The sequence below is a fragment of the Vigna angularis genome, chromosome 10 (assembly GCF_016808095.1).
Source record: "Vigna angularis cultivar LongXiaoDou No.4 chromosome 10, ASM1680809v1, whole genome shotgun sequence".
Classification (NCBI taxonomy): domain Eukaryota; kingdom Viridiplantae; phylum Streptophyta; class Magnoliopsida; order Fabales; family Fabaceae; genus Vigna; species Vigna angularis.
Genome location: NC_068979.1, coordinates 28,874,045 through 28,899,670, shown reverse-complemented (window position 1 = coordinate 28,899,670; position 25,626 = coordinate 28,874,045). Strand labels below are relative to the sequence as shown.

General features: G+C 33.8%; 3 protein-coding genes and 1 long non-coding RNA gene across 22 annotated transcripts; 1 reads left to right on the top strand and 3 right to left on the bottom strand.

The window, feature by feature from the left end:
• The first annotated feature begins 128 nt into the window (after positions 1 to 128).
• LOC108335804 (uncharacterized) lies at positions 129 to 6,102 on the top strand. Of its 18 annotated transcripts, none has more exons than XR_001832791.2 (5): positions 129 to 414; positions 481 to 601; positions 1,655 to 1,783; positions 3,270 to 3,353; positions 5,739 to 6,102. XR_001832791.2 is itself a non-coding variant. In XM_052869221.1 (5 exons), exons 1-4 carry the CDS (start codon positions 296 to 298, stop codon positions 4,737 to 4,739), a joined length of 402 nt encoding a protein of 133 aa, XP_052725181.1. In that variant the 5' UTR covers positions 129 to 295; the 3' UTR covers positions 4,740 to 4,777; positions 4,880 to 5,433. The 18 variants fall into 18 exon arrangements, 11 of the variants coding, with proteins under 11 accessions (XP_052725181.1, XP_017427459.1, XP_017427456.1 ...); XR_001832790.2 differs by having other exon boundaries at positions 5,732 to 6,101; XR_008245555.1 differs by lacking the exons at positions 3,270 to 3,353; positions 5,739 to 6,102 and adding exons at positions 4,880 to 5,069; positions 5,165 to 5,433.
• Positions 6,103 to 6,679: 577 nt separating this feature from the next.
• Positions 6,680 to 8,050, bottom strand: LOC108335654 (classical arabinogalactan protein 9). The gene is made up of 2 exons (XM_017571724.2): positions 7,283 to 8,050; positions 6,680 to 7,165 (listed from the first exon to the last, which is right to left on the bottom strand). Exons 1-2 carry the CDS (start codon positions 7,994 to 7,996, stop codon positions 7,067 to 7,069), a joined length of 813 nt encoding a protein of 270 aa, XP_017427213.1. The 5' UTR covers positions 7,997 to 8,050; the 3' UTR covers positions 6,680 to 7,066.
• Positions 8,051 to 8,715: 665 nt separating this feature from the next.
• On the bottom strand, positions 8,716 to 16,274 carry LOC108335653 (tRNA(adenine(34)) deaminase, chloroplastic). 2 transcript variants are annotated; one of them, XM_052869245.1, is made up of 5 exons: positions 15,450 to 16,274; positions 11,524 to 15,163; positions 11,355 to 11,442; positions 10,236 to 10,363; positions 8,716 to 9,080 (listed from the first exon to the last, which is right to left on the bottom strand). In XM_052869245.1, the coding sequence occupies exons 2-5, from the start codon at positions 14,919 to 14,921 to the stop codon at positions 8,813 to 8,815; spliced, it is 3,882 nt and encodes a 1,293-aa protein (XP_052725205.1). In that variant the 5' UTR covers positions 14,922 to 15,163; positions 15,450 to 16,274; the 3' UTR covers positions 8,716 to 8,812. The 2 variants fall into 2 exon arrangements, with proteins under 2 accessions (XP_052725205.1, XP_017427212.1); XM_017571723.2 differs by having other exon boundaries at positions 16,024 to 16,274.
• Positions 16,275 to 18,291: 2,017 nt separating this feature from the next.
• Positions 18,292 to 21,038, bottom strand: LOC108335260 (uncharacterized). Its single transcript, XR_001832715.2, has 3 exons — positions 20,848 to 21,038; positions 20,631 to 20,703; positions 18,292 to 18,643 (listed from the first exon to the last, which is right to left on the bottom strand). It is a non-coding gene; the product is annotated as an uncharacterized LOC108335260 (long non-coding RNA).
• Between the last annotated feature and the right edge of the window lie 4,588 nt (positions 21,039 to 25,626).

Genomic DNA, 25,626 nt, shown 5'->3' with positions numbered 1-25,626 from the left:
CTTCCCTAATTTATTTCCTAATTAACCAACACACGTAAGCACATTTTTTGACACGTAATCAATAAGTACTGTCACATCATCAGCCCACTAACTCCGGAAGAGACTCATTAGACTCAAAAAATTACAAGTAAGAATCCATTGCACTCACATTTCTAGAAAGGGACTAACTTGAGATTTCCGAACCAAAATGGGGACAAAATTGGGTATTATGCCGAAAAAAAATATATAAAATCACTGTACCGTCTCTTATTTCCCACAAACTCACTCTGAGTTTTTTCATACAAACTAATTATCAATGGCGGCAAGCGCACTGTACAGTGGAACTGTGTTTGTTCCTCCTCTCTACCATAAAACCCCTAAACATGTTCGCTATGTTCGCTCTATCTGCTTCAATCCTTCTATTAGCCTCCCTAGGTTAGTTTTCCATTCAAAACCCCCTTTTCTTTCTTTTCAGATTGAACCCTAACATTTTTCTTTCAGGTCAAGATTTTGTGCAATAGTGGCAGCACCGTCGCTTTCTCGTCGGGTGTTTAGAGTACATGGGTTGATGGATGATGAATCTGGGACTGCCCCAAAACCAGAATCACCAAATTCTGAAGCGGTCAGGGAGTTATTTTGTTATCATTGATATCAGTATCAATATTATTATTAATTTGTTCTCAAATAAATTACACTACCGGTTATATATCACTATCTTGGCGAAGTTATTTTTAAAAATAATGGTTTAAGTGATACTTTCTGTTTTTCTTAATTCCAGGAAGAGAAACCTTAGATTACAATCATTTTGAGAGAAAGGGAGCATTATTATATGCACTGTGAACTAGAAATTATTGTAAGTATCACTTTTAAAATGCTTATCGTAAAATCAGCAAACTCACTACTTCCATGTATGTAATTGGAAGATAGTGTAAAAAGCTTTTGCAATGTAAGTACGTAACAGTTTTTTTTTTCTACAGTAAATCAACAACGAATTTAATATAAATCCGTAGTAAGTATAAAACTTGCTTCATATATGTATATATATATATATATATAATAATAATAATAATAACATTTCCACATTTTACTATGTTATCCTATTCTTGAATATAGTATAACGATTGGATGGACTCTTATTTAATGTCTGTGTAAAAATGTTACCTTGAAGTATATATAAATTAAACTCATAAAATAGGAAGAAAAAACGAGTTATTGTATGGTTTTTAGTTTTTTTTTTTTCTGACTGATTGAATTTTGACTACTTTTGGTTATATTTTGTTAAATTTTTGTTTAATAATTATTACAAAAATGTTATGTTGTTTTAACTCTGTTTTGTAAGCTCAAATATTGTCTCCACTATGGCTTGTCAGTTTTTTTTTTTTTTATTTGTCTCGATTCATTTTTCCCATCCATCAGGGTATGATTCATTCTTGTTATTAACTGGCTATCACTTCATTATGTAGTTGTAAATCTAAAATAAGAAGAGTTGATTTTAGTTTACTCCATAATGATATTCTGGAGGCAAACGCATTTTTTGATTAGTTGTTATGGACGTACAGTCTTGATTGTATCTTTCACTTGGTGGTAGAAATCATGTTGCATGATCTTCGTCACAAATAATAGTTTTGTCTATAGTTATTTGATATTGATATATACTTACGCTTTGCATTTGCAGAGTGCTAGTATTGACTTGAATCTTCCAAGACGAAGTTTGCTTGTACAGTTTACATGTTGTGAGTGTGGTGAAAGAACAAAGAGGCTAGTGAACCGGCTAGCTTATGAAAGGGGTGCTGTTTTTGTTCAGGTATCTATTATTTCTTGTCTCTTTGTGATCATTTATGATGATTTGTATATTTAACGGTTTTGTCTAAAAGGTGTTGGCATTCTCTTTTTTCTTTGAATAATGTTTTCATGGTTGCCCATTGTCCAATATTTGATTAAACTTTTTTATATGTTTATGACTCATGATTGGTGTTCTCTAGATGATTAAGTGTGGGATTGAGGACAGGGATCTCCCCACAAGGGCGGGCAAAATACATTTTGTACAAGATCTGCTGGAACCTTAGTTTGATATCATGTGTTTTGGGTGTAGGGTCGAATATTTCCACAAAACACACTTTCACAATTTACTTCAAGTTAGCTTAGGTAATTCTGAATGTCTTTGGTCAAAATCCTTCCTTGCTTGTATTCCAAACTGTCCAAGTGTACCTGCAAAGGAATTTCGATGCTTAAGTCAATAATCAGTCCGATCGGGAGTCACAGCAAAATCTTAAATTCGCAATAAATGCAATCACCTAACTTCTTACCTATGACCTCTATTTATAGGTTTCAAGATGGGCTCGAAATTAGCAAAACCCTAATCACAGCCCAATCATGGTCCATCACTCACTAAGTAATGCTTATCAGTAATCTTGATTTGAAGTGATGTTTTAGGGATGGTCATTGTTGGAGGGTTTTCCATTCTTCCATGACTGTTTGGTTGGTGCACCGCTCACTCTGATTTCGTGACGTGTGGTGGATTCTGGCCTCTTCGGCCAATCATTCCTTCCCGGTGTCCTCTTTCGGGCAGTCGCATCATACGGTCGGCTGGCAATACGATACAATATGTATTGCCCCAGGCATTATCCCAAACATAACTTTTTGAAGAAGAGTTGTTTCATTCTGTTTTCAGTGCCTATTGCAAAATAAGAAATAGTTTTAAGATTCAAAAAGTGAAACATAATGCTTTTGGTTGATGAATTTACTATTGTTTTATTCTGAGATGACGGTTTCTGCATTTAGAACAAATTTGGCAAAAAATAAATAAATTGGTAGATTGAGGATATCTGTATTCTTGCAGAGTTGCAGTTTTGGAAATATAATTATAGGTGGAAATGAAGCTAATACTTTGGGAAAAGACCAAGGGTTAAATACAATATATGATGTTTTGGACAAAGTTCATACAACCACATATAAGGAACTGTGAAAATTAGGTCAAATACAAAAAAAGGGAGGGTTGAGTTAGCTTAGGTAATTCTGAATGTCTTTGGTCAAAATCCAAAGACAACTTTTGCAATAATTAGGTCTAATAATTTGCAAGAACAACTTTTGACATGGTGAAAAAGAATCTCCTTCTTTGACACGTTAGACAATAGTGTGATAATATGTAATTTAAAATAGTTAAAAGATGAGATATATTTACTCTTTAGGTTTTTATATTAGTTTGTATAGTTAATACTACAATTGTTTATCAACTCGTTCAAGTTTCACTATGCAACCACTCTTGGCTAAACTGAGTATTGTGTGGACAGGGAGGCACCATTGACTAAAACATGATTACAAAGAAAGTGATCAAAAGATCAGAATGATGCGAACTAAAAAAGGATGAATACAGGGTTAGTGTTCTATCTAAAGGAATTTCATAGGCTAGAGCACAAGATTGTTGCAAGCGTATTCACTTAAAAGATTCTTATGTGGCATCAATCTTTCTTCTTGAATTTATAGAAGTCTTGAGAATTATAACCATTGCAAATCCTTTCTTGTCGTTGTGTAGTCTTGAAGTGTTCTTTGTACTTCAAGAGTTGCAATAAATGCTCTTTATGCAACAGTTAATGCAAGTTTCTTCTTCAAGATATCTTTGGTATAAAACATGACTTATCAAACCTAGGTCAAATAAATTTTATCTAATTGAGTAAAACTCAAGACAGTTCACGGTGGATGATCTATGCAAAGGTCTCATACAGTCTTTTTAGAGTTGTTGATTTTTGACAACTTTGACACACTATGAGAGATCTTAAATGTTGATGTTTCTTGTGAGATCTTCTTGTTGGTCAGATGAAAGAATATTCTTTGCAAAAATGTAGTATAAGCATTTATAAGTTGATTTACATGGAGCAACTTCTCAAATTTGTTACTTAGGAGGAGTTTTTTGGATTGGTATTTGGTCTTCTATGTCTTTTTCACAAATCATTAACAATTTGGTGTCACTCGAGTGCAGAAGTAGATATTTTTACTAAGCTTTATTGATTATATTAGTAATAAGCTTGATACATACGATTTGTATGCACAAGCTTGAGGGAGAGTGTTAGATATATTATCTTTATCTTTTTTTTATCTTTTATCTTTAGTTAGTTATTATTTCTTATTTGTATTTTGGGCTTAGTTCATATTTAATAGAAGAACCCTATGTGTATATTACACACAAAGGAGATTAATCCTATACATAGTTTTTACTATATTCAATAGATTGCAAAAGAAATGTCACAACGAGTAAGTGTAAGATAGTTTAATTTTTCAACTAATCTTTTACACTTCTCAAGATCTAAAAGGGGCTTCCCCTGATTAGTTAGGAGTTTGGCATTGGGATTCCTGTATCTATCAATAGGCTTTGAATTCTTTAATCCAAAATATCCAATACATACTTCTTTTGCACTTATGAACAATGGGTTCATGGTAGAGGCAAGGATTAAACTTAGCTCTAGATACCATGTTAAAATATAAGAGAAAGAAGCATAGATTGAATCCCTAATGTGTATTAAGCACATAGGGTTTATGTATTTATAAATATGAAAATACAAAGAGATGGGTTTAAGCCTGTTACATCTAACACTATTAATTAGTTTGATCTTGATCTTTTATGTTGTTCGAAAGCATGGCAATGGAATTGTCGATATCTATCTCTATCTCTTCCTATCTGTTAGTTCTTTCCTTCACTCCTTTAGATGATGGTTGGTTTAACTCCCTTGAAGTCAGGCATCTTGATAACTTTCATGCATCAGTAGTCTGACCGAGTAAGCAACTCTCTTTGTAGTGACTCCAGGTAGGAATCTTACCTGCTGATACTCTTATGGAATTGGGAATCTGTTTTGAGATATGGACATTGAGAGCAACTAACTGCCATTATTTCAAAGCTTATTTATAGATGGAGACCTGGTTCCTGGTAAAGCATCATTCTCTGGGCAAGACTAAGAGGTTGAAAGAAAGAATTAGATAGCTCACCATCTACTGAAGTTGATTCCTTGTCTTTGATTATGGAGATTGAGTTTCACAACCCAGCTCCCCCGCTTGAAAGCTTCCTCTTTATGACATACCTGCCTTTCCCACCATTACAAGCAAGCCCTCTTTTTGGTTATTTCTAAAAAAAAGAATTGATTGACAAATCTCCATGTTAACTCCTCTAATGGATTTCTTGGCTTGAAACTTTCAGTTCTCTTACTCCACTACAGAGCTTTCCCTCATATGGTACGCTTTATAGAAGGTTCTTTCTGTCCAATACGGGCCAGCAACTCTCTCAGCTGGAAGAAGATTAACTGCATTGCCAAATTCCAACTCTGCTTTTAGCTCCGTGCCATATGAAACGCCACGTTTATGTGTATTTGGCATATTAATACGCAACATATCTTTATTCTGTAAATTATTAGCATGGAATACCAAATTTTCTCTCACAACAAAATAAAATTCCCAGCCATTTACCCTCTCCTAGAATGTGTTTGGTGCTGAAAATTTAACTGGATTTCATGCTTGTTCTGAAAATTTAATAACTTATGGAATGGCTAGTGAATTTGATCTTGAATGCAAGTGTTAAAAAAGTTAATTTGTGTCCATGGTGTTGCGGCCAGTTATGTGGTTACCTTTTATAATCTTGTGTTGCTGAGTATGCCTTTTTGTTTTTCAAACCGTATCTTATTTTCTCACTTTCCATATAGATACTTTGTAAAATTAATATTATGCGAACACGTATTCTATGTAAATAATTTGAATTTCATCTTGCTAGTGTGCAGGATGTCAACGGTATCACAAATTAGTTGATAATCTTGGGCTTATCACAGAGTATGACTTTCGGGAGAAAAGAAACATCGACTCAGAAACTGATCGAGTTTGATGTAATAACTTGTAAAAGTAGAGACATTTGGGCTTATTATTTTCAAAATTAAAAAATTTAGATCCATTACTATTTCTGAGAAAAAGAAAAATCATAATCATAGATTCTCATTATTCAGTTCTATGCACCTGAAATAATTCTATAGTTTGCAAAACAAGATACCTCATTAAAACGAATCCGTGGTTACCATGAGATTGCTAGCAGCTGTAGCCAGTCACAGCCAGCAAAACAGTAATATCTAATCTGATATATTTCTCCCTTTCTGGGGTTTGATGGTGCCGCATTCTGAGAGGTGAAAAAAATTATCAAAACAGTGTGATACTGAGATCATATTTTAGAATTTGTTTAATAAGAATTCATTTTTTACCTAAAATAGTTTCTTTTAATTAAAATATTGTTTTAACAAATTTATACATAAATACTTTTAAAAAACGGAAATAAATAGATTAAAGTAAAATAAGTTTGTTCACAAATTAAAACCAAATTATAAGTTAAAAATATATATTTCTTTACGTTAACGTGAAAAAAAATTTGACAAATTAGCTTATGAACGAGTTAATTTTAATTTATGAATAAACTAATTTGATCTTATAAATTTATTTTATTTAAAATAAAATTCTTTAGAAATGCTTATTGAAATGTTGGGTTAAATACTTTTAGTCAATTAACTAGTGAAATTAAAATTCATTCATATTGAAACTTTGATATATTTGAATTTTTAAATTTAAAGAAAATATATATATAATTTTTTTAATTTAATGTTAAAATATTTTAACATGATAAACAAGTTTTTCGATTATTATTAAAACAAAAATATATCAAACAGTATTAAGTAAAACGTGGTTGTGATGTCTTGCTTTATTCTTTTATTCTTTATAGCAAAAGTAATCTTTTACATTTCACCTTCCTGTTCTGCAGGATATGTCTATATTAGTTAAAAATCTTGAACTTACCATGGAGTTACATTAGAGACAAAATAAAAATAAACATACAGAAACTGATCATGTTTGATGTAACAAGACTAGAGGCATTTTGTTTGACATTTCCTGATTATTTCAATAATTCAAAAATGCATATCCATTAATACTTCTGAGCAAAGATCACAAAAAAAATAAAATAAGAATCATAGGTATAGATTCTCATTATTTAGATCTATGCACATTAAAATTTTGATATTTTGCAAACCAAATAACTCATTAAAGTGAATCCTTGGTCACCATGAAACTGCTAGCAGCTGTAGCCGGTCACAGCCAGAAAAACAGCAACTGCAAGCCCAGCTGTTGCCCATATATTTCTCCCTTGCTGGTGATTTGGTGGAGAAGCATTCTGTGAAAGGAGAAAAAAAAATGATCAAAACTGTGATACCTGATGAGACAAATTGGTAAATATGGCAAATATCCATATATGATTGTAATTTGGTATTTCACTAGACAAAGATATTACCAAATTCAGACTTGGTGATGGTGCTGGTGTTGTGTCTGATTCTGCTGTGGAATCAGGTGGTGCAGGTGGGCTTTTGCGGATAATGGTTGGTGCTGGAGCAGGTGCTTGATGTCTCCGGTGCCTGTGCCTGTGCCTTCTATGTTTATGTGATGATGGTGCCGGTGCTGGTACCTCTACTACTGGTGTTGGTGCCAGTGTTGGTGGTGGAGGAACAGGAGATGGAGTTGGAGCTGGCTTTGCTGGTGCAGGTGCTGGTGCTGGTGTTGCCTTTACTGGTGCAGGAGTTGGGGGTGTTATGGCTGGTGTTGGGGCTATCTTTGGTGGTGGCAATGGTGGTGGTGTAGCAACTGGTGGTGGCGGTAGTGGGGGTGGTGATGTGGGAGGTGGGACAGGAGATGGTTTTGGTGGTTGTGGTGGAGTTTGGGGTGGTGGGGCTTTGGGGCTTGAAGCTGGTGCAATCTTGGGAGAAGGTGGTGTCACAGGAGCTACACTTGTAGGAGGTGGTGATGTTGTTGGTGGTGTGGTTGTGGTGGGAGGGGATGCCACCACTGTTGGTGGCTGTGTTGCCACCGGTGGTGTGGTAGAAGAGGGAGATGTTGCAGCTGGGGTTGTAGGTGGCAACTGCACTGGGGGCACAGTTGCAGGTGCTTGGGCATTGGAAGGTAGCTGGAAGCAGAGGCACACTAAAACCAATGACCAGAACACCACAGCCATTGTATGTTGAATGTTTGTGATGTGGTTGGAATGAAGAGAGTTTGCTTGTCTTATATATGACCTATTGAAAAGCACGAGGTTGAAACGTATGGAGTGAACTATCTGTGGAAGGAAGGATGTAGCCTTCATGTGATTGTGACATCATTTACACATTAATCATCTAACAAGTTAGCTTCCCTTGGATCAAGGGGGACCCTTGAAATCCCAGGTCCTAGTCGTTTAGACTTCTGTCACACCCTCACCATTCAAAGTTAATATCATGGTCATGACCTAACCTAACTTTCTTCTTATTTCTCCTTTTACTAGACAAAAGGTTGGGTAGCAAGGAGGGATGGAATGAATAAAAAGTTTCATGTTAATGAGAACACGATTTCACCTACTCTTTTCTACACATACCTATATCTAAGTACGAGGTCTCAATCACTTTCTGTTAGTACTTGATGGTTAGAATTTCACATTGATGGTGATGTTTTATCAGCAGTTTAATCGTTGTACATACTCTATCTCTATGTTTCTTGCAAGTGATCTCAAATATTCACCCCCTTTCAAAATAAATGAAATGGGACAGTGACAGACAGACTTTACTATATCATTCATTACATTCTAGTCATCATCTTAAGCGTTTGAAGTCATTACTTGAAATTAAAGATGACAACAGTGGCTTGGCAACGTCTGAGATTATTGTTCTTGACAGCTTAACTGATTGAAGACTCCAGATAAATCGAACATTGTACTTTTCACAAATGACCATATTCATTCAAGTTCAAAAAAATTTTACAGCTCGTTTAAAACATGGAAAAAATGTGTCAGGTTGTTTTATAAACAGAACATTATGTGGAAAACGTCATGTATCTTGTTGAGTATTTTGGAAGGGTGGTGGTGAGAAACAGGGAGACAAGAAGGGTCCTTTGGGGTTTCCTCTTTCTTCGTTTTCCTTCTTAGCTGAAAGAATTGCTGCATTGCATCTGCACACTCTGTGGCTAAGACCCCTCTTCTTATTTTCATCTTTGGATGGAATGGATGAATTGGGGCAGGTGGCACATCTCTTGCTTCTGATGCATTTTCTCCTCCGTCCGGGAAAAGCCTGCAAAAAAAAGGTTCAACAAGGAGCTGTAAGTAATATTTGACGTACTGTGCTTTCAAGATCATTTCATGTGCAGAGCTTTCAAGAAAAATTTCAAAAGAGAACTCAATTTCAGATTGAAGAAATGTAACTCAGCTGAGTTTCTGGAAAAGTAAATTAGAAGAAAATTCACATAAAATGTTGAGAACGGGACTGATACAGAAATGGCCTCTTTATAACACAAGTAAAAGTGTTTAATAAACATACACTATCATCATGAAATTTGTACTTGATACAAATTTTAACATAATTACTATAAAAGTCAATAAACTAATCCACACATGGTAATTTAGGATTAAATAAAAGTTCAAAAAAACCTTTACACACTATTTGTCTATGTTTTAAAAACCATGCTGCGGGTTTGAACAGAAATCAGTGAACCAGTCATGTAAACAGTTCAAATAAACCAGAAAAATGACGTGAAGAAGTATCAGTAAAAGAACCAGAAAATCAATCAAAAACTGGTTTGAACCAGGTAAATATTAAACACTAAATACTACACCATTTTAACTCATGATAGCATGTTTTATTTTATATCGATTTGAAATTTTAAGAACATAGAATTTGTTTTATTTTAGTTTTTAGCATCACAAAATTATGATATTATATTTTTATATTATTTTTGTTTAAATATTTAATGATTATGATAATTTTATGAAGAGCAATTAAATCACAGTTGAGCCATGGAATCAGAATCAGTGCCTTGACTGGTTCAATGAACTGTCTGATTTTAAAAATATAGCTATCATTGCATTTACTTTTTCTGTTGGTAAAACTCATCTTTCTTACTCATTAATGATGTCTAGATAAATAAAGGAATTTGACACAAAATTAAAAGTTAACAGTATATCTAGTTGTTGAAAACCAAATATATGATATGCATTATGATTGAGAGTGCTGTGGTCCTCCTCATTTTCCAGTAAGTTTTCTTTTCTTTTGTTTTTTTTTTGTCTCGGCCAGTTTAACTTAAGTTAACAAACTAAAGGTAAACTAATGGTAAAATAAATGTGGGTAAGACCAATTCAGCCAAATTTAGGTAAAATTAATGAAACATTATTACATCATAAAGCCTTCTATGTAACATAAGCAATAAAAAAAAGCAGTTTGGCTTCATACCTAATCCAGCTACCATCAGCTCCAAGAAGCTTATTGGGAGCACCCCACACAAGAGTGTCTATTCTTGCCTGAAGGATAGCACCAGCACACATAGGACATGGTTCAAGCGTTACATAAAGTGTGGTGCCCTGAAAATGAGAAATTTTTTTACTTAAACCAATTTATCAGGTTGTATAAATACCAGAACTAATAGACATCAAGCATTGCTCAAGGAAGACTAAATTACTTTCAAGCAATGTCTGATCGGGAAGAATTGAAAGGAGGGAAATGATTCATCTATTAGGACCACAGGTAAGTCTAAAAGAATAAATAAATCACTTTTTTTCACTTCAATTCCCTGTACTAAATATTGCTTTGGTGATTAAACATGGAATTACAGTCACAATCTCTCCCTCTATCGGTACAGGAGCATTACTTTTGGTGACATTATTTATTAATATTGATTAAATTAAATAGCAATAGATATGAAGCAACCAAAATTGGACTTTTCTTTGGTGTTTGGCTCACTGGCACTTTTAAGGGGGGTTGGTATTTCAGATTTCCATACAGATTGGCACACCACTGTGCACTGATTTTCTTTAGCTCTGTTTTGTTGGTTCTTTTTAATTTTTGTGCTGTTGTAGTTTTCATATGGAGGATATCTTAACCTTCCATCTTTGTACTCCTCATTTTTATTAATGAATTTCTTCCTTTTTAATAAAAAAAAATCACCATTGCATGTGTGCAAATAAACCATGCTTTTGAACTATGTTAAATTTTCTTGATAGATCTCCCATGTCTTCATCAATTTTAAAAATCTCATCTCTTCCATTTATTCTTATTTTTATATGATAAAATAATTATCATTAATAATAAAACATGTAAGGTTTAATTTTTTTTTCCCTTATAAACTTAATTCAAATTTATAAATATCTGTGCACTGGCAACTTGCTTGTTCAGTGAAAGTAAATATCAGAGATCTTCTGCTGCCTGCAATAGATATCTGTAACATAAAAGTGGTGGAATATTTTCACATGACAAAATAATCATGAGATTAAAATTTATACCGAAACAAAAATGATTACGAAACTTTGGGTGTAATATCACAATAACTCTAAATATACTACAAGGAAAACTTACAGATAGTCTCCATGTCCGAAGAAGGTTTGAAGCTTCTCGTATACAAATCATTTCTGCATGAGCAGTGGAGTCCCGTAATTCTTCCACTCTGAAACAGATATTTAGATATAGAATAAAAACTAAGGCAATTACAGAAAAGATGAAGTAATTTTGATATCACAACACTTACAAGTTGCACCCTCGAGCAATAATTTTCCCATGCTGCACTAGAACAGCACCAACAGGGACCTCCCATGTATCACCAGCCTTCTTAGCTTCCAAAAGTGCTTCATTCATGAACATTTCATCTATTCTCCGCTGTTCATGTTCACGTTGATAGGCTTCTTCCCAGTCATCAAACCTATCTCTTAAGACTTGCTTGTTCCGTTGAAGCATCCTTTGCTTTAACTCTCTATCCTTTCTCTCTGAGCCAGACAACTCAGACTGCAAAGGAGCTACAAAATCCTTGACTGGCCCCACTAACTGAGCTCCTCCAGACATGTCAGATCCACCAATGCTTACAGTTTCTCCAGCAATAGAAGGCCCTCTTGCAGGTATTGAAATCGGTAATTCCATGTTTTGTGTGCCAGAATTAGTGGCTTTCAAATCTTTATTATCTTCAGTCCAATTAGCATTTTCCTCTCCAGAAGTATAAGAGGCACCTACCGACACTGATCCACTTTCCAATATGTTCAGTGATGACGATCCAATTTCAAGATGTTTTCCTTTGTCCTTCAGTTTATTGTGAGAATCACTACCTAGTTTTAACTTATCAGAAATCATGGCTTGAGGCAGTACACTTGTTTCGTCTATGACATTAGTTTTAGTGGTTTCCTCGTGCTCCTGCCCAGAAAACCATGTGTCACTTTCGGACTTGTTTGGTGAGTTTCTCTCAGCAGATTTTCCAGCTGATGTTGAGGAACCAGCACGTGAACCCCAACGTAATCGAACAATATCAGAAATTATACCCCATAAAGACCTCCCAGTTCTACCAATGACCGTTTTCCCGGTTTCTTTGCTGGTCTCTGTTTCTTTGGCTACTAGACCTTGTTCAATAGATGGTTCAGTGACATCCCAAATCTCATCAGAAGGACCTTTGGTCCCAGGAAACCCAGAGGAACGACTAGAATCATGCTCCTTTGACTGAACATCTGTTTTAGTTCCTTGTTGTCTCGAGCTGTAGATCTGATTACCACCAACTTCAAGTGTCAACCTTGGTCCTGTAACTTCCATCTCTTGTGCTTTGGAAGTTGTTATTTCATGCCTGATCCTCTCAGCAAACTCATCGACAAACTGCCTAGATGATTTCTCTGAAAGATCAGCTGAACCAAGAGCATCCGGATGCAAAGCAGAACTTCTTCCTGAATTATCAGAAAAAGCAGAAGATCCACTTTTCGAAGTTTCAAGGAAGACATTTGGGTTTGTAATTCCTGCAGTGAGTTCAACATGTGCTGAGCCTCCACCCACTTCTGAAGAGGAAGGGATCAACATTGTTGCAGAGCCCCCTTCTTCACCTGCTGCTAACATAACATGTTTTCCATACCCAGAAACCAAATTCAATGATCCCTGCAAACTGGATTCCTCTCTTGAGGTGGTTTCATCAGAAATTGATAGATTTGCAATCCATTTATCAGTTTGGCTAGAACTTTCTCTTGTTTTAACAACTGATGTTGGTTTACTTTTTGGAATGAATTTCATCTTCTCATGAGCTTTTTGAGGACTTGAAACTTGCTTTTCATCACTGGCATAGCCTTCTGATAAAATGCTGACAAGTTCAGATCCTTTCCTGTGCTGGAAACTCTGACTTGTCCTTTTATCTGTTTGAAGCCATGTACCCCTTGAATCTGAGCTTATGTTCAAATTTTCTTCCATGTTCTTTAATCTGGTTCTAGACTTCAGGATAGATGTATCTTCAACATTAGCTTGTGTAATGATCTTCTCTCCTTTTTGGTGTTGCTGCTCCTCTGCTCCCTGAACAGAACTCAAAACATTTTTCACTTCCATGCCCTTCATCTTGGTACTTGAAGTCCGTTCACTGTCTTCAATTCTTAAATTCCCAGTATATTTAAGGGAACTTCTATCTATCAAATCCTTGTGAGAGGTAGAACTAGAACCAACACTTTTTTTATAAGTATCATTTGTTTCTTGTAATAGCGTTTCTGATATTGCAAGGCTCCCTTCCTGGCCACTGAATGCCTTCTTTGATTTCAAAATTTCGTTTCCAGTGGTAGAAGTGGAACCAACAATCTTTTCACGTTCATCAGTTGTTTTCTTCAATGATATTTCTGATATCTCAAGCTTCCCTTCCCTGCCACTCAACACCTTTTGTGATAACGAACTTTTCTCAACTTCATTACAATCAGACTCTTGTATATCTATAGATTGATGTTTTCTTCTATTGACTGTTTGAAGATATGACTTGTTTGTTTTCTTATCCAAATAGTCAACAAAAGATGATTTATCTTCCTCACTATTGACTTGGTTTTGTGAAACAGACAATCTTTTATGACCAGATTCATGTGTTTTAAATCCTCCCAAATACATATCATGTTGTTCCTTTGTGGATTCTGTGTTTTGCAGAGTTCCCTGAGTCAGCTTCTTTTCAGTCTTCTTCCTTATGCTCCAATCAATATCCTCACCAGACGCAAATCTTTCCTTATTTGAAACACCCAACAGCTTCTTTGAGTCATCCCTTTGCCCCTTGAATTCTTCCTTAACTTGTTCCTTCACTTGTTCCTCCACACCATTTCCTTTGCCCTTCTCAATTTCCAGTGACAATTCTTCCAAACCAATCTCATCCTGAGCTTCCAGCTCACTCCCAAAATCTCCTGATGAGAGAGAATAATAAGATGAACCACTAGATACATTTCTTCGTTTCCTATGGTTTTCATTGTTTGCAAAGGCTTCCCTTTCTTTGTTAGGTTTTTCATATTCTCTTCTCAATTCTATGGTGGATGACTGATGTTGCTTCAAATCTCCCGCTTTCTCTGATTTTACTTTCTCACCTGAATTCAAATGTCCCTCTCTCCTAACACTTTTTCTTGCTTTCTCAGCTTCCATTCTTTTGGATGAAAACACATCCTTACATTTGCTACAAATGGTAGCTTCCCTATCTGCCTCCTCATTCAACAAGCTCAGAACAGCTTCAAAATCATCAGGACCAAATGAATGAGAAAATTTTCTCCCTTTTTGTGTGGTAACACGAATACATCTTCCCTTTATGCTCCGCCTACTACTATTGCAAATAGTTTTCTCATTGACAGAAGAGTTAAGCTCCTGACAATCTCTGAGGAAACCATAAGCTGGCAGCCGGGAAAGGTAATGATCTCCCCCACCCAGTATCAACCTTCTAGTTGCTGACAATTGAAGAAGAGCAGATTGCCTCAACCCATTTACAAGACAAGACTTTACAGGTACTCTGTAAGTGGAAGCTGAACAACAATCACAACAACCACAACATGACAAACAGTATGAGGGGGTTCCATCAAATCTTTCGGGACAGAAGTTTGAGTAGCCATTGAAAGATAATGAGAATGTTTCTCTACACCTAACAGCATATACTGTTGGGCTAACATATGCGTTGTACATAGTTGCACACGTCTTCCCACAAGGGTGGGAGAGTGTACCTCGATGAGAGTAGGTTCTTTCAATTACAATTGAGCTCAAACAAGTAGACAAATCATGTAAGATGCCATAGATTCGAATGCCAAAACGCAGTACGACATGATCTGTTAAGTGCTGGTATAGCAGTAGGCTATGACAAGAATAATCAACATAGTGAATAGCTTCTGGAAAAGACAAGACCTAATATCCACACTCCGCTATCACACCTGTACCAATAGATAGTTCAGTGAAATCAGAATGACCGACACGAATCAAAATTCAACAACTAAACCAACTAATCTCAGTATACACGATAATTTAACCTCAGAACAGATGTAACAGAAAACAACACAGCAGTATTTTCAAAAAGGGATGCCTTTATCACACTTCTGATTGTCTCACTCTCATCTGACAACTGTCCCAAAATACATAAAGTGTAACATAACAATATTCCGTAATATAAATATTTTTATGTAGAAAACAAGATGAAATGAGCCAAAAGAATGCACTAACTTTGTCGAAAGATTACTGATGCAAATCATGTCAATCCACGACGTGATGTCCCAACAGTTTTAGGTCAAGCAAACAAGAAGGATCGGCACTAAGTTTCATTCTACAACAAGGAAGTTTCTATAGGTACTAGAATCCCAAAAAGTCAAATTTGCAGTTCATGCTCACAGATTCATGCTCCACTTTCACACAAGTTCATTCATTAGCTAAATCCCCAGAAAACCCATCCTTTTGACACTCAGATTCCTCAAAAGCTTCAACCCAACACACTGATACCCCTCTATACTTCACACAATTCCACGGCAGTTGAGTACCCCAGTTTCACACAACGAACAATATGCTCAAATCTAGAAATCACAACCTTCTGTCCATGTAATTAAACCATCATCAACACAGAAGAATCGTGTTGCACTTCAAAATTTAGAATCTTTTTTTCACTGTAATGGGACCAACCATGGCCTTTTCCATCACCCCCTCTACAATTTAACTGTTTACTGAGGTCAATGCACAACAAAAGATAAAAAAGGAAACAACAAAAGTGCAGAAAAGAGGTGTACATAAGAGAGAAATGTGAGACCTTGAACTGTGATGGGGGTGTGTGGTTTTCCTTAGCTCAACCCACGAAGAGAAGATTCACGAGAACTGAGATTTGCACGATGGCCAGTAAGAGAATGACGAAAGAGAGAGAAATTAGATGAGATTGGGAAACCAAGAAAACGGAGTGAGGGAAGTGGTTTGAAGTTTGTTCTGGATTTGGATTGATAGAGCACGCAGAACAGAAACACAGCTAGTTTGGGACAGAACATAATCATTAAACCACGACGTGTTTCCTTCCCGCACACCCAGTTCTTTTTAATTGCACTTCTTTTAATGACAACTTTACCCTTGCAAGTTTTGTTTGAAGCCAGGCTGCACCTTCGTTAACCTTTTTCGAAGTTTTAAGGTACATGTAAGATGTGGTTAAACGATGTTATATGAGTAAGTTAAAAGTATTGATGGTGGGCTTTACTTCCTGAAACCCAACAATATTTTTACATACCCCTTCAAATTTTTAAAATAAACATTTGTCTTCTGGGAAAAGTGATTTTTGGATTATATATTCTATAAATTTTCGAAAACAAGCTTTTCCAAAAGTTTTGAAACAAGATTTTCGAAATAAAGTTTCTAGAATGCAATTTCTAGAATATAATTTTCAAAATGATGAAATATTTTGGAATAAGTTTTCTGCAATGGAATTATTTTAAATATGCATCCAATATTTTATTTTTGAAGGTCTTACAATATACAATTATTTAAAAGAATTTAAAAATTTGATAAGTTTATTTCATTTTATGAAATGCAATTAATAAAAAAGTTTAGCGTATTTGTTAATTGAAATTATTTTTTGAATTTTTATCTATTAGTGACTTTAAAATAATTTTAAATAAAATTTAATGTAAAATATAAATATAAATAAATTTAATCTTATTAAAAATATTTATATAACTTTACATTTCAAAAATAAAAATATAAAGACAAAATTATTGAGACTAAGACCATAATAATATTTAATATGACAATGACACATTATGCTACTATTATATCACCTTGTCACTACATGTAACAAATATATATATATGACAAATATAGTTACACATATAACAAAATTTTATTTTAAAGAAAATAAAATATTTAATTTTCTTTTTAAAAATTATAAACTAACACATATCACAACGTGTTAGTACTATGATTTGATTATATAAAAATTTTCAAACTAAGAATTAAATTATGACATAAAAAAAATTAATTTGAGATTTTTCTAAAAGAAAAGGTTGGGTACAATAAAATTTTTAAATTAAAGAATAAAATCAAAAGATGAGACCAAAAGAATAATGCCAAATCCTAGAACCTAATAATGGAGACAATAGACATTCTAATTTGGATATTTTATTGACATGATCATTGCCATACGCACTACCAATTTTTATATTGTTTTAATCCTTTCAAAACCAACTTTCTCATGAAAATGTAAACAAGAAATGGAGACCCGACAAATATCAATTATATAGGGCATATTAGTTTTCTCTTTCCAAAAAAAAAAATGTGTTTGATGAACTATTTTTTGTTTATGACCACAATTTTTTAAAATAAATTTGACATTAGAAAAAAAGAATAAGTTTAAACAAATAATCAGAAATATTGAGAATAAATTTTAATTGATTTGTGAGAGGGAACAAAAAAATTATTTAAAGATGAAAAAATTTTGATTTTGTAAAATAATTTGGAAAAATATTTTTATTCAAAATTGGTAAGTAAAATAATGTAATTAAAAATAATTAAAAATGTGAATAAAATAATTGAAAAAGTAAATAAATATTTCTCAAAGTGATAAAAAAAACTTATGAATTTTAAACTACGGTAAAACTAACACAAATTGCCTTGGAATAACTCTTAAAACTAAACAAAAAATAATCATTAAAAATCTTTATGTGTGATAAAAAAAATGAGAAAAAAAACATTTTTTTATAACCTAAAAGTACCAAAAATGTAATAATGACCTTAAAATATCATCATCTAATTTTAAAAAATTAGTATAAATTAAATAACTTATAAATAATATTATATTGTTATAGCTATATTCTATAAAATCCTTTAACCATTTAACTTTCTCACCTTTGGGTATTTGACTTATTTATTACATAATTTCAAACCAACAGTGGGGGTAACTAACGCTTACAGAACTATTTATTTTCAATAATTCAAAATACTAGTTTGAGATAACTCCAATACATTTCATAAAAAAACTGAAATTGTCATAATATCATACGATTTTAGTATATTCAACTTTTTCATAAAAAAACCAAAGTTGTTATAACATCATACAAATTAAATATATTTTTTTAAGATGCATAAATTGTGACATCCCAAAATATATAACAAAGTATATACGTAGAATGCATCGATTATAATAATAGAAAGCAGTTAAGAGTACACAATAGATGGAATTAAGGAGTACAGTTATCCAAGTCTGACTGGAAAACTTTAAAACATAAGTACGAGTTCATAATTATTCAAAATACGGATCATGCTAAAGATGAAGGCTAGAAGTCTTTCAAAATGAAAAGCTATTTAACATAAGAGCTGGTAGAAATCCTAAGCACTAGGTGCTGGGTCTTCCTCAACTTCCAAAGCTTGCTCCAAAGGTACATCATCACCTACTGCTCACATCCAAAGGATTGGATGATCATCGCAAGGGGGAAAGCAAACACATACAATGCAAGGGTGAGCTAGGTCTCAAACAATCATACAATTCATTTTCAACCAATCTAACATTTACCAGAATATCCATACACATAAGTCATCATAAACGTAAGCATTTATTTCTTAAAACTCATCAAGACAAGCATACTATCATGTTAAGACTCTAGACACGTCCGGACATAGAATGTATGTAGAGCTGGGGCGGGTTGTGCACTTGTGATGGCCTCTACTGCTTTGCAAAGCCATTGCCGAGGGGTTCCACCCGACCATACACAAGGCTAATCCGTTACCGCGGAATAGACCTCCAGTGATAGCGTCTACCCTAGGACCTCCCACTACTCCCACCACACGCGTCAATCCTCTCTAAGTGAGAATGAAAGACCGTTGGAGTGTTAGGGATAACCCCCCATATGGAAGCCTCTACATTCATTCAATACACTAACTGATCTCACCGAGAGATCTAAATTTCCGATTCAATCCAACCATTTTAAATCTCATAATATTCCTTTTGGATCAACAAAGTACATCATAAACCACTTATAATCATACACTTTCAACCAACCTGGATCACATGAAGATGCATTCATAAATCGTAACCGAAATATTTAATTAACAAAGCTTACTGGAATGAGAGAAAGCATGAAGGAAAATATCACCGCTGGACGAACACTGTTTGGACGAACGTCCTAATCCCTTGGACGAACCCCATTTGGACGAACGCTTCAATATCAAGCCTCATGACCGAACGCTAACACCACTAGGACGAACGCCTCAATATCACTAGGACGAACGCCTCAATATCACTAGGACGAACGCTAACATCACCAGGACGAACGCCTCAATATCACTGGGACGAACGCTGTTAAAGCAAGCGTTCCATGGACGAACGCTGTGAGATCAAACACTAGGCCAAACGTCACCAATATGGACGCTCGCCACTACCTATGGACGCTCGCTATTAATTCCAACCCCTGACCGAACGCTAATTAAACCTTCAGCTGACCGAACGCTACTAAACCTTCAACTAACCGAACGCTACTAAACCAGTGAATGAACGAACGCTACTAATCCAGCGAATGAACGAACGCCACTAAGCAACCGAATGAACGAACGCTACTAACCAACACCTGAGCGATCGTTACTAAACCAATGACCGAACGCCATTAATATCATCCCCTAAGACCGAACGTTCCCTAGACAAGGACGAACGTTAAGTCAAGCCCACATTTGACCGAACGTCACTCCGCACATGGCATGACCGAGCGTTCAACTCCGACATGGACGAACGCTCAGTTTGCGCGTTCGGCAGAATTTCTGCAGAATTCTCAGAATTCTGCAGACTGGTATCAGGACCTCCCTTGACCATTTCTAACCACTTTTCTCAACTTCTTAGACTCTTAATTCTCGTTTTAGACTTAATTAAACTTATCCAAATGATCCTAAACATTTCTACTACCATTTCTAAGTGATTTAAAGTTCACTTCGAGCTCCAAAACACTAACTTCAACAACTTAGGGACCCAAATTCGATTCCACTACTTGGAACCTGTTTTCAACTACTGTTATGCTTCTAACAAGTCACAATGAACTTGTCTAGGCTGCCCAAACAGTCCAGGAACACTGCAGCCTTCATTTACTCAAAATCCCTACCTCACTTCCTCTAAAATGACCAAAAAGTGACCCTAAGACACTTGATTTTCCTTCCTATCAACACCACAACAAATTTTACACACCAAAACAGTTCCAACATACATAATTCATCACTCAAAATCATCCCAAACAGTTCATATCCATCAATCACCACATTCACGTAGCACTCACACTTCCATACATGCATTTCAAGTTAGCAAAATTCAAAATTTTGCTTCCAACAACATACCAATTTGAAAATCATCATGTAATCACGCCATGCAGTAAAACCAAAAAGGGAACTAGCTCCCCTTACCTCTAGTGTAGACAACCAAGCTCAAGTAGGAACCCTAGACCACTTGCTTGCACTTTCCAAATGTTAGAATCACCTATAAATCATCAATTGATGATAGAAAGCGAATCTTAGCACCAAATAGAAGCTAGATTATGGAAGAAAACGAAATGGGTTGCATGCAACAAGTTCAATCACATGCTTACAACCCTAGGGCACATGAGAAAGGGGGTTTTCTTACCGGTTCAAATTAGGGAAAATTGATCGACTAAGAGCAACACCCGCTACTTGGCGATCGTTGGGGCAGCACCTAATCAAGATTTTAATGGTTCAGTGAAGAATGGAAAAGGGAGAAGATGCAGGAGGAGGAGAGAGCTTGCAGGAAGAGGAATGGTTTCTCAGAAAAGAGGAATGAGTTAAAATCCACTGTTTCCAAACTAATGTAATTTTATTTTAAAGTGCTCAACCTCTCATCTTTCGCCACTTGTCATCCCTTTTTGCTGACTCAAATCCAAGTCCTTACATAAATCAACTTAATATGATTTCAATTTTTTTCATAAAATTTGTCTTAACACGATTTTATTTCACTTAAACTAAAATCGTTTTAATATGATATAAATTTTCTTTATGAAATTTAACACGACTTATTTAAATTCCATTTGTTTAAGTTATTTTATATTGTATTTTCATTGATTATGTCAAAAATATAATCTATTTAATATTTTACAATTTTATTGACTCTAAATAATTTTAGTTTGATCATTATACACAAATCAGTTTGTTTCAAGATTAAAAAGCATGATAACTAATAAACATGTATCGATGTTAACTTTAGGTATGACAAATACTAGTATTGTTGAATTTTCTTTATATTAAAGTTTTTAACCAAAACAAAATCTCATCCAAAGTATATTAGAGAAATTTCACTCAATACTTATTGTAAGGATTTAGAAATTCAGAGAAACTGAAAGACAAGTGTATGTAGCTGATTGGACCGATTAGTTTTTGACAGTAGTATATAAGGGAACTTTTCAAAATTTTGTGTCATTCTCTGCATGCAGTTCTTTTCTTTAAGTTTCTGAGTTTCATTTTCTCCTCCTTCTCTCTACAAATTCTCTCTAGAAAATTCTCACTTTTCTTTATCTGATTATCAATCAGGTCGTGCCTGAGCTTTCATGATGTCAAAAGCTTCCTTCTTCACCAATCAAAAACAATCTTTGAATTGGTAAGTTCATCTTCTTCTTAGAAATTCTAGTTTCTGTTACATGCAAGCCAAGTCTCGAGTTGCATGTGCTCATCAAATTTCTTTTCTAGTTTTTTACTTCATTTTTTTGGTTTTATGTTTGGTCTTTTCTCACCAAACAGTGATCTATAGGTGTTCATAGAGTTTCTTTCGATAAAATATTCAAGTTGGGAATTTCGGGATTTAAGCTGTTCATATTTTCTAAGGTAAGAGAAGCTAGTTAATTTATTTGTTTGGTTGATGATGTATGAAAACGTGGTTTGATGGTTTTGCATGTGGGAGAAGTTGAATTTTGAGTGATCGACTTGGTTTGTTTGACATGTTAAATGTTGTGATTGTTGAGTTGTAGATTATATCTATCTTGGAAGGAATTCTGGGTTGAAAAACATTCAGTTTTGGAAAATTCTAGTGTGTATTTCATTCTACGAAAGTTCTACAGAATTATGCAGAATGTCGAGCATTCTTTGTTGACCACTCGGTCAGGTTTAGGTATTCAGTCTTAGCTGTATTCATTTTCATAGTAGTATTCGGTCTTAGGATCGTTCGGTGTCGTACTAACATTCGTTTTCGGCATTGGCAGTATTTGATTGGATAATAGCGTTCGAGTTAGTATTAATAGGTTTTGTACAATGGTTAGGTTTTGTATTTTCGTTCGGTCTTAATAGTGTTTGGTGTTGTATTCGTGTTCTGTTTGTGTAGGACTCATGGTTATATTAATGTTCGGTTTTAGTAGTATTCGGTTTAGTTATAACGTTCGTTTTGTACTAATATATGGTTTATCTATAAAGTTCATTTTCTCACTAGTGTTTGGCCTCACGTTATCGTTCGGTATTGTACCGGTGTTCAGTATTAAATGTGATCGTCCTCCTATGGGCCTTACCTATAAAAGAACGTTCGGTCACGTTTTAGTGATTGATTTTATCTGAGTATTCAGTCTAAGTTCTTAGTTTTCGGTTTAAGTTTATGTGTTCGATCTAAGCTAATAGTGTTCGGTTGTTCTAACTTTTGACTCTTCAATTGTTTTAGGATAGTATTCGAGTATTGCTTGTTAAAGGACTGTTCGGTCATATTCCTTGGTTATGTTGAGTTTTCTGTTTGATCGTACTTAGAGGTTGTATGTTGTCTATTCTGTTCTGTTATATGAAATGTTATTCGGTATTTACTGTTGATTTCATTGTTTGGTTCGGTTCAATTATTGTAGTTGCTTTGATGTATCTTGTATGAGCTATTGTATTGGAATTTAAATAAAGTATGATGTTTAAAATGGTGTGAAAAGAGAATTCCAAGGAGGAATGTCTCAGTGATTGGATAAGCAAGAGTAGTGGTATAGTATGAATATGGATAGTGAAATCTACAGCGTTCATCCTGACATTCTAATGATTACCAAGTCTCAAGTAGAGATGAGTAAGTCATGTCGTGAGAATAGCAGGAGGCCCTAGCCGAGGAGGGGGTCCTACGGTGAGTAATGACGGGTTAACCTCGTGTGGCAGCTGATGGGTTTCCAGTTACTACACCCACGAGTGCACGAACGGTCAAAGCTACATATTCATACTAGTCTAGATGGTCGGTTAAAGTGGTATGCCAATATGTGTTATATGTTTTTCTACTTGTGTTTAATTATTTTATCTGTTTAGTGTGTTTTGAATTGTATGTTAATATGATTTTTTTTGTTACGTCAGCTTACCCTTACTTTCTGTTTTGTTATGTTGTCGTTCGGTATTTTGTTCTATGCAATGATCATCCGGTGGATGTGAGCAGAGGATTGTGAAGTTTTGGTGGAGCAGGCGCTGGACGGAGAGGACCTAGTGGTGTAGATTAGGACCGATCGGTCATGAGAACAATTGATTTTGGACCGATCAGATGTGTTAATAGTTTCTGGTTGTTAGACGTTTTCCGTAAAGTTTTAATTTTATGGTTATTTTGGATAACTGTACTGTTAATACTTTAATTAATTAGTAGCTGACTGATCTATTGTATAATAACTCTATTATATAGTTATACTATATTTTTGGGATGTTACACTTTTCACTGAAAATTTGACTCAAAATAACATTTTATAAAATCAAAAGGCTTAAAAATAATTTTTTTTATAAAAAAAATAATATACCCAATTTGAAACACTAAAAAATATTTAAAGTTTTTATAAACTTTAAAAAAATCATATTACTTAATTAAATTCACATGATAAATACTAAATAAATTACTGGTTATCATATCATTAAAGGTATTAATGTCGTTTAACACCATGAATTCAAAGTAACATCTTACAAAATCTAAGTATTAAAAGAGTTTAATTTTTATTAAAAGACCAAAAGGAATTGTGCTCCATATTTTGAGAATTAAAAGTATAGGCTTAATAGTCAACTATATTATATTGATCTTACTAGAATTAATTGAATTGACAGTCTTGATAGATTTAATTCAATTTAAATTACATTAAAAAAATAAAGTGTAATTAATCTCATTAAAATGGATTTGATGTTAGATATAGATTGGATTTTGAATTATGTAATCTATGACTTACTTACATATGAGAGTCTAAAAAGTTAATATTATTATTAAAAAGGTTAAAATATTCGTCTCTAAATTAAATATATCCATATTTGATCTCTACACTTTAAAGTCATAAAAGTATCATTTTCAAATGATATTTAAATGTTTATCACTTAAGAAAAGAAGATTTATAGTAAATTATAATATAATCTCCACTTATTATTTTGGAAGAAGAATATTTTACATAAATTTTATAAAATTAAAAGAAGTAAGTATTTAATTTGATTTGTAGATGAAACACAATTTTTAATTATTATTAAACAAAAATTATACACGAAAAAATATTTAACCATTATTAAAACATTTATTATTTTTCTTTTTTTCTAAATCATATTATTCATTGTATAGACGTCTTTGTAGAGTACGTCGTATTTTTTTTTTCAATAGTTTTTACCATTTAGAGCTTCGTATCCTTTACGGATCAAATTATTTAAGTCAGCTCTTACTGTTTAGTCAATAAACAAATTTTTATGGTCTTATGATTTATGAATCTCTTTATTAATTGTGTAATTTTTAATAAATTTTAGTCAATAAAGAAGTTTGAAAAAAAAATGAAAATATATAATTGCACAAAATATAAAGTAATTATAAAAAATAAACAATTGAATTTTATGACAATTACAATATATCATATTTTTGTAAATGTTAAGAGGAAAACACTTTAAGAATTTGAGCCTTGATAAATATCAAACAAATTGGATCGTGAATAGAGAATGAAAAAGATTGTACAATGAAACAAGAGTTTTTCAAATAAATTGAAGCTAAAAAGAAAAAAATATAAGTCTTGAAAATTGGTAGTTAAACATTTTCATGTAACAAAAAATAAATAATAAATAAAAAATTATAAAAGAGTAAATAGTTAAATGTGTGTTTTAGAAATGATTTAATTCGAATTGAGGTATATGTTTTTTTACATGTAATATATCTTGTATGTAAAAGAAAAAAATGTGTAATTAAAGTTGTGATAAGAGAAAAAATGTCTTAGTTATATACATGAGGTTAATAAGTTGAACAATTGAGATACAAGAAGAAATTCTTTTGTTGTGAAATAAGGAAATAGTAAAAATAAGTTTTTTTTTTACGTTTTTTAATAAATTAAGAGTATTTCACTAATTTAAATTAAAGATTGGTATGGGAGGTAAATGAGGTAGATATATCCATGCTTATCCTCTCCCAATTTAAACTAGACAGAAACTTGAAATTCTAAAATGTCTTTCAAGGAAA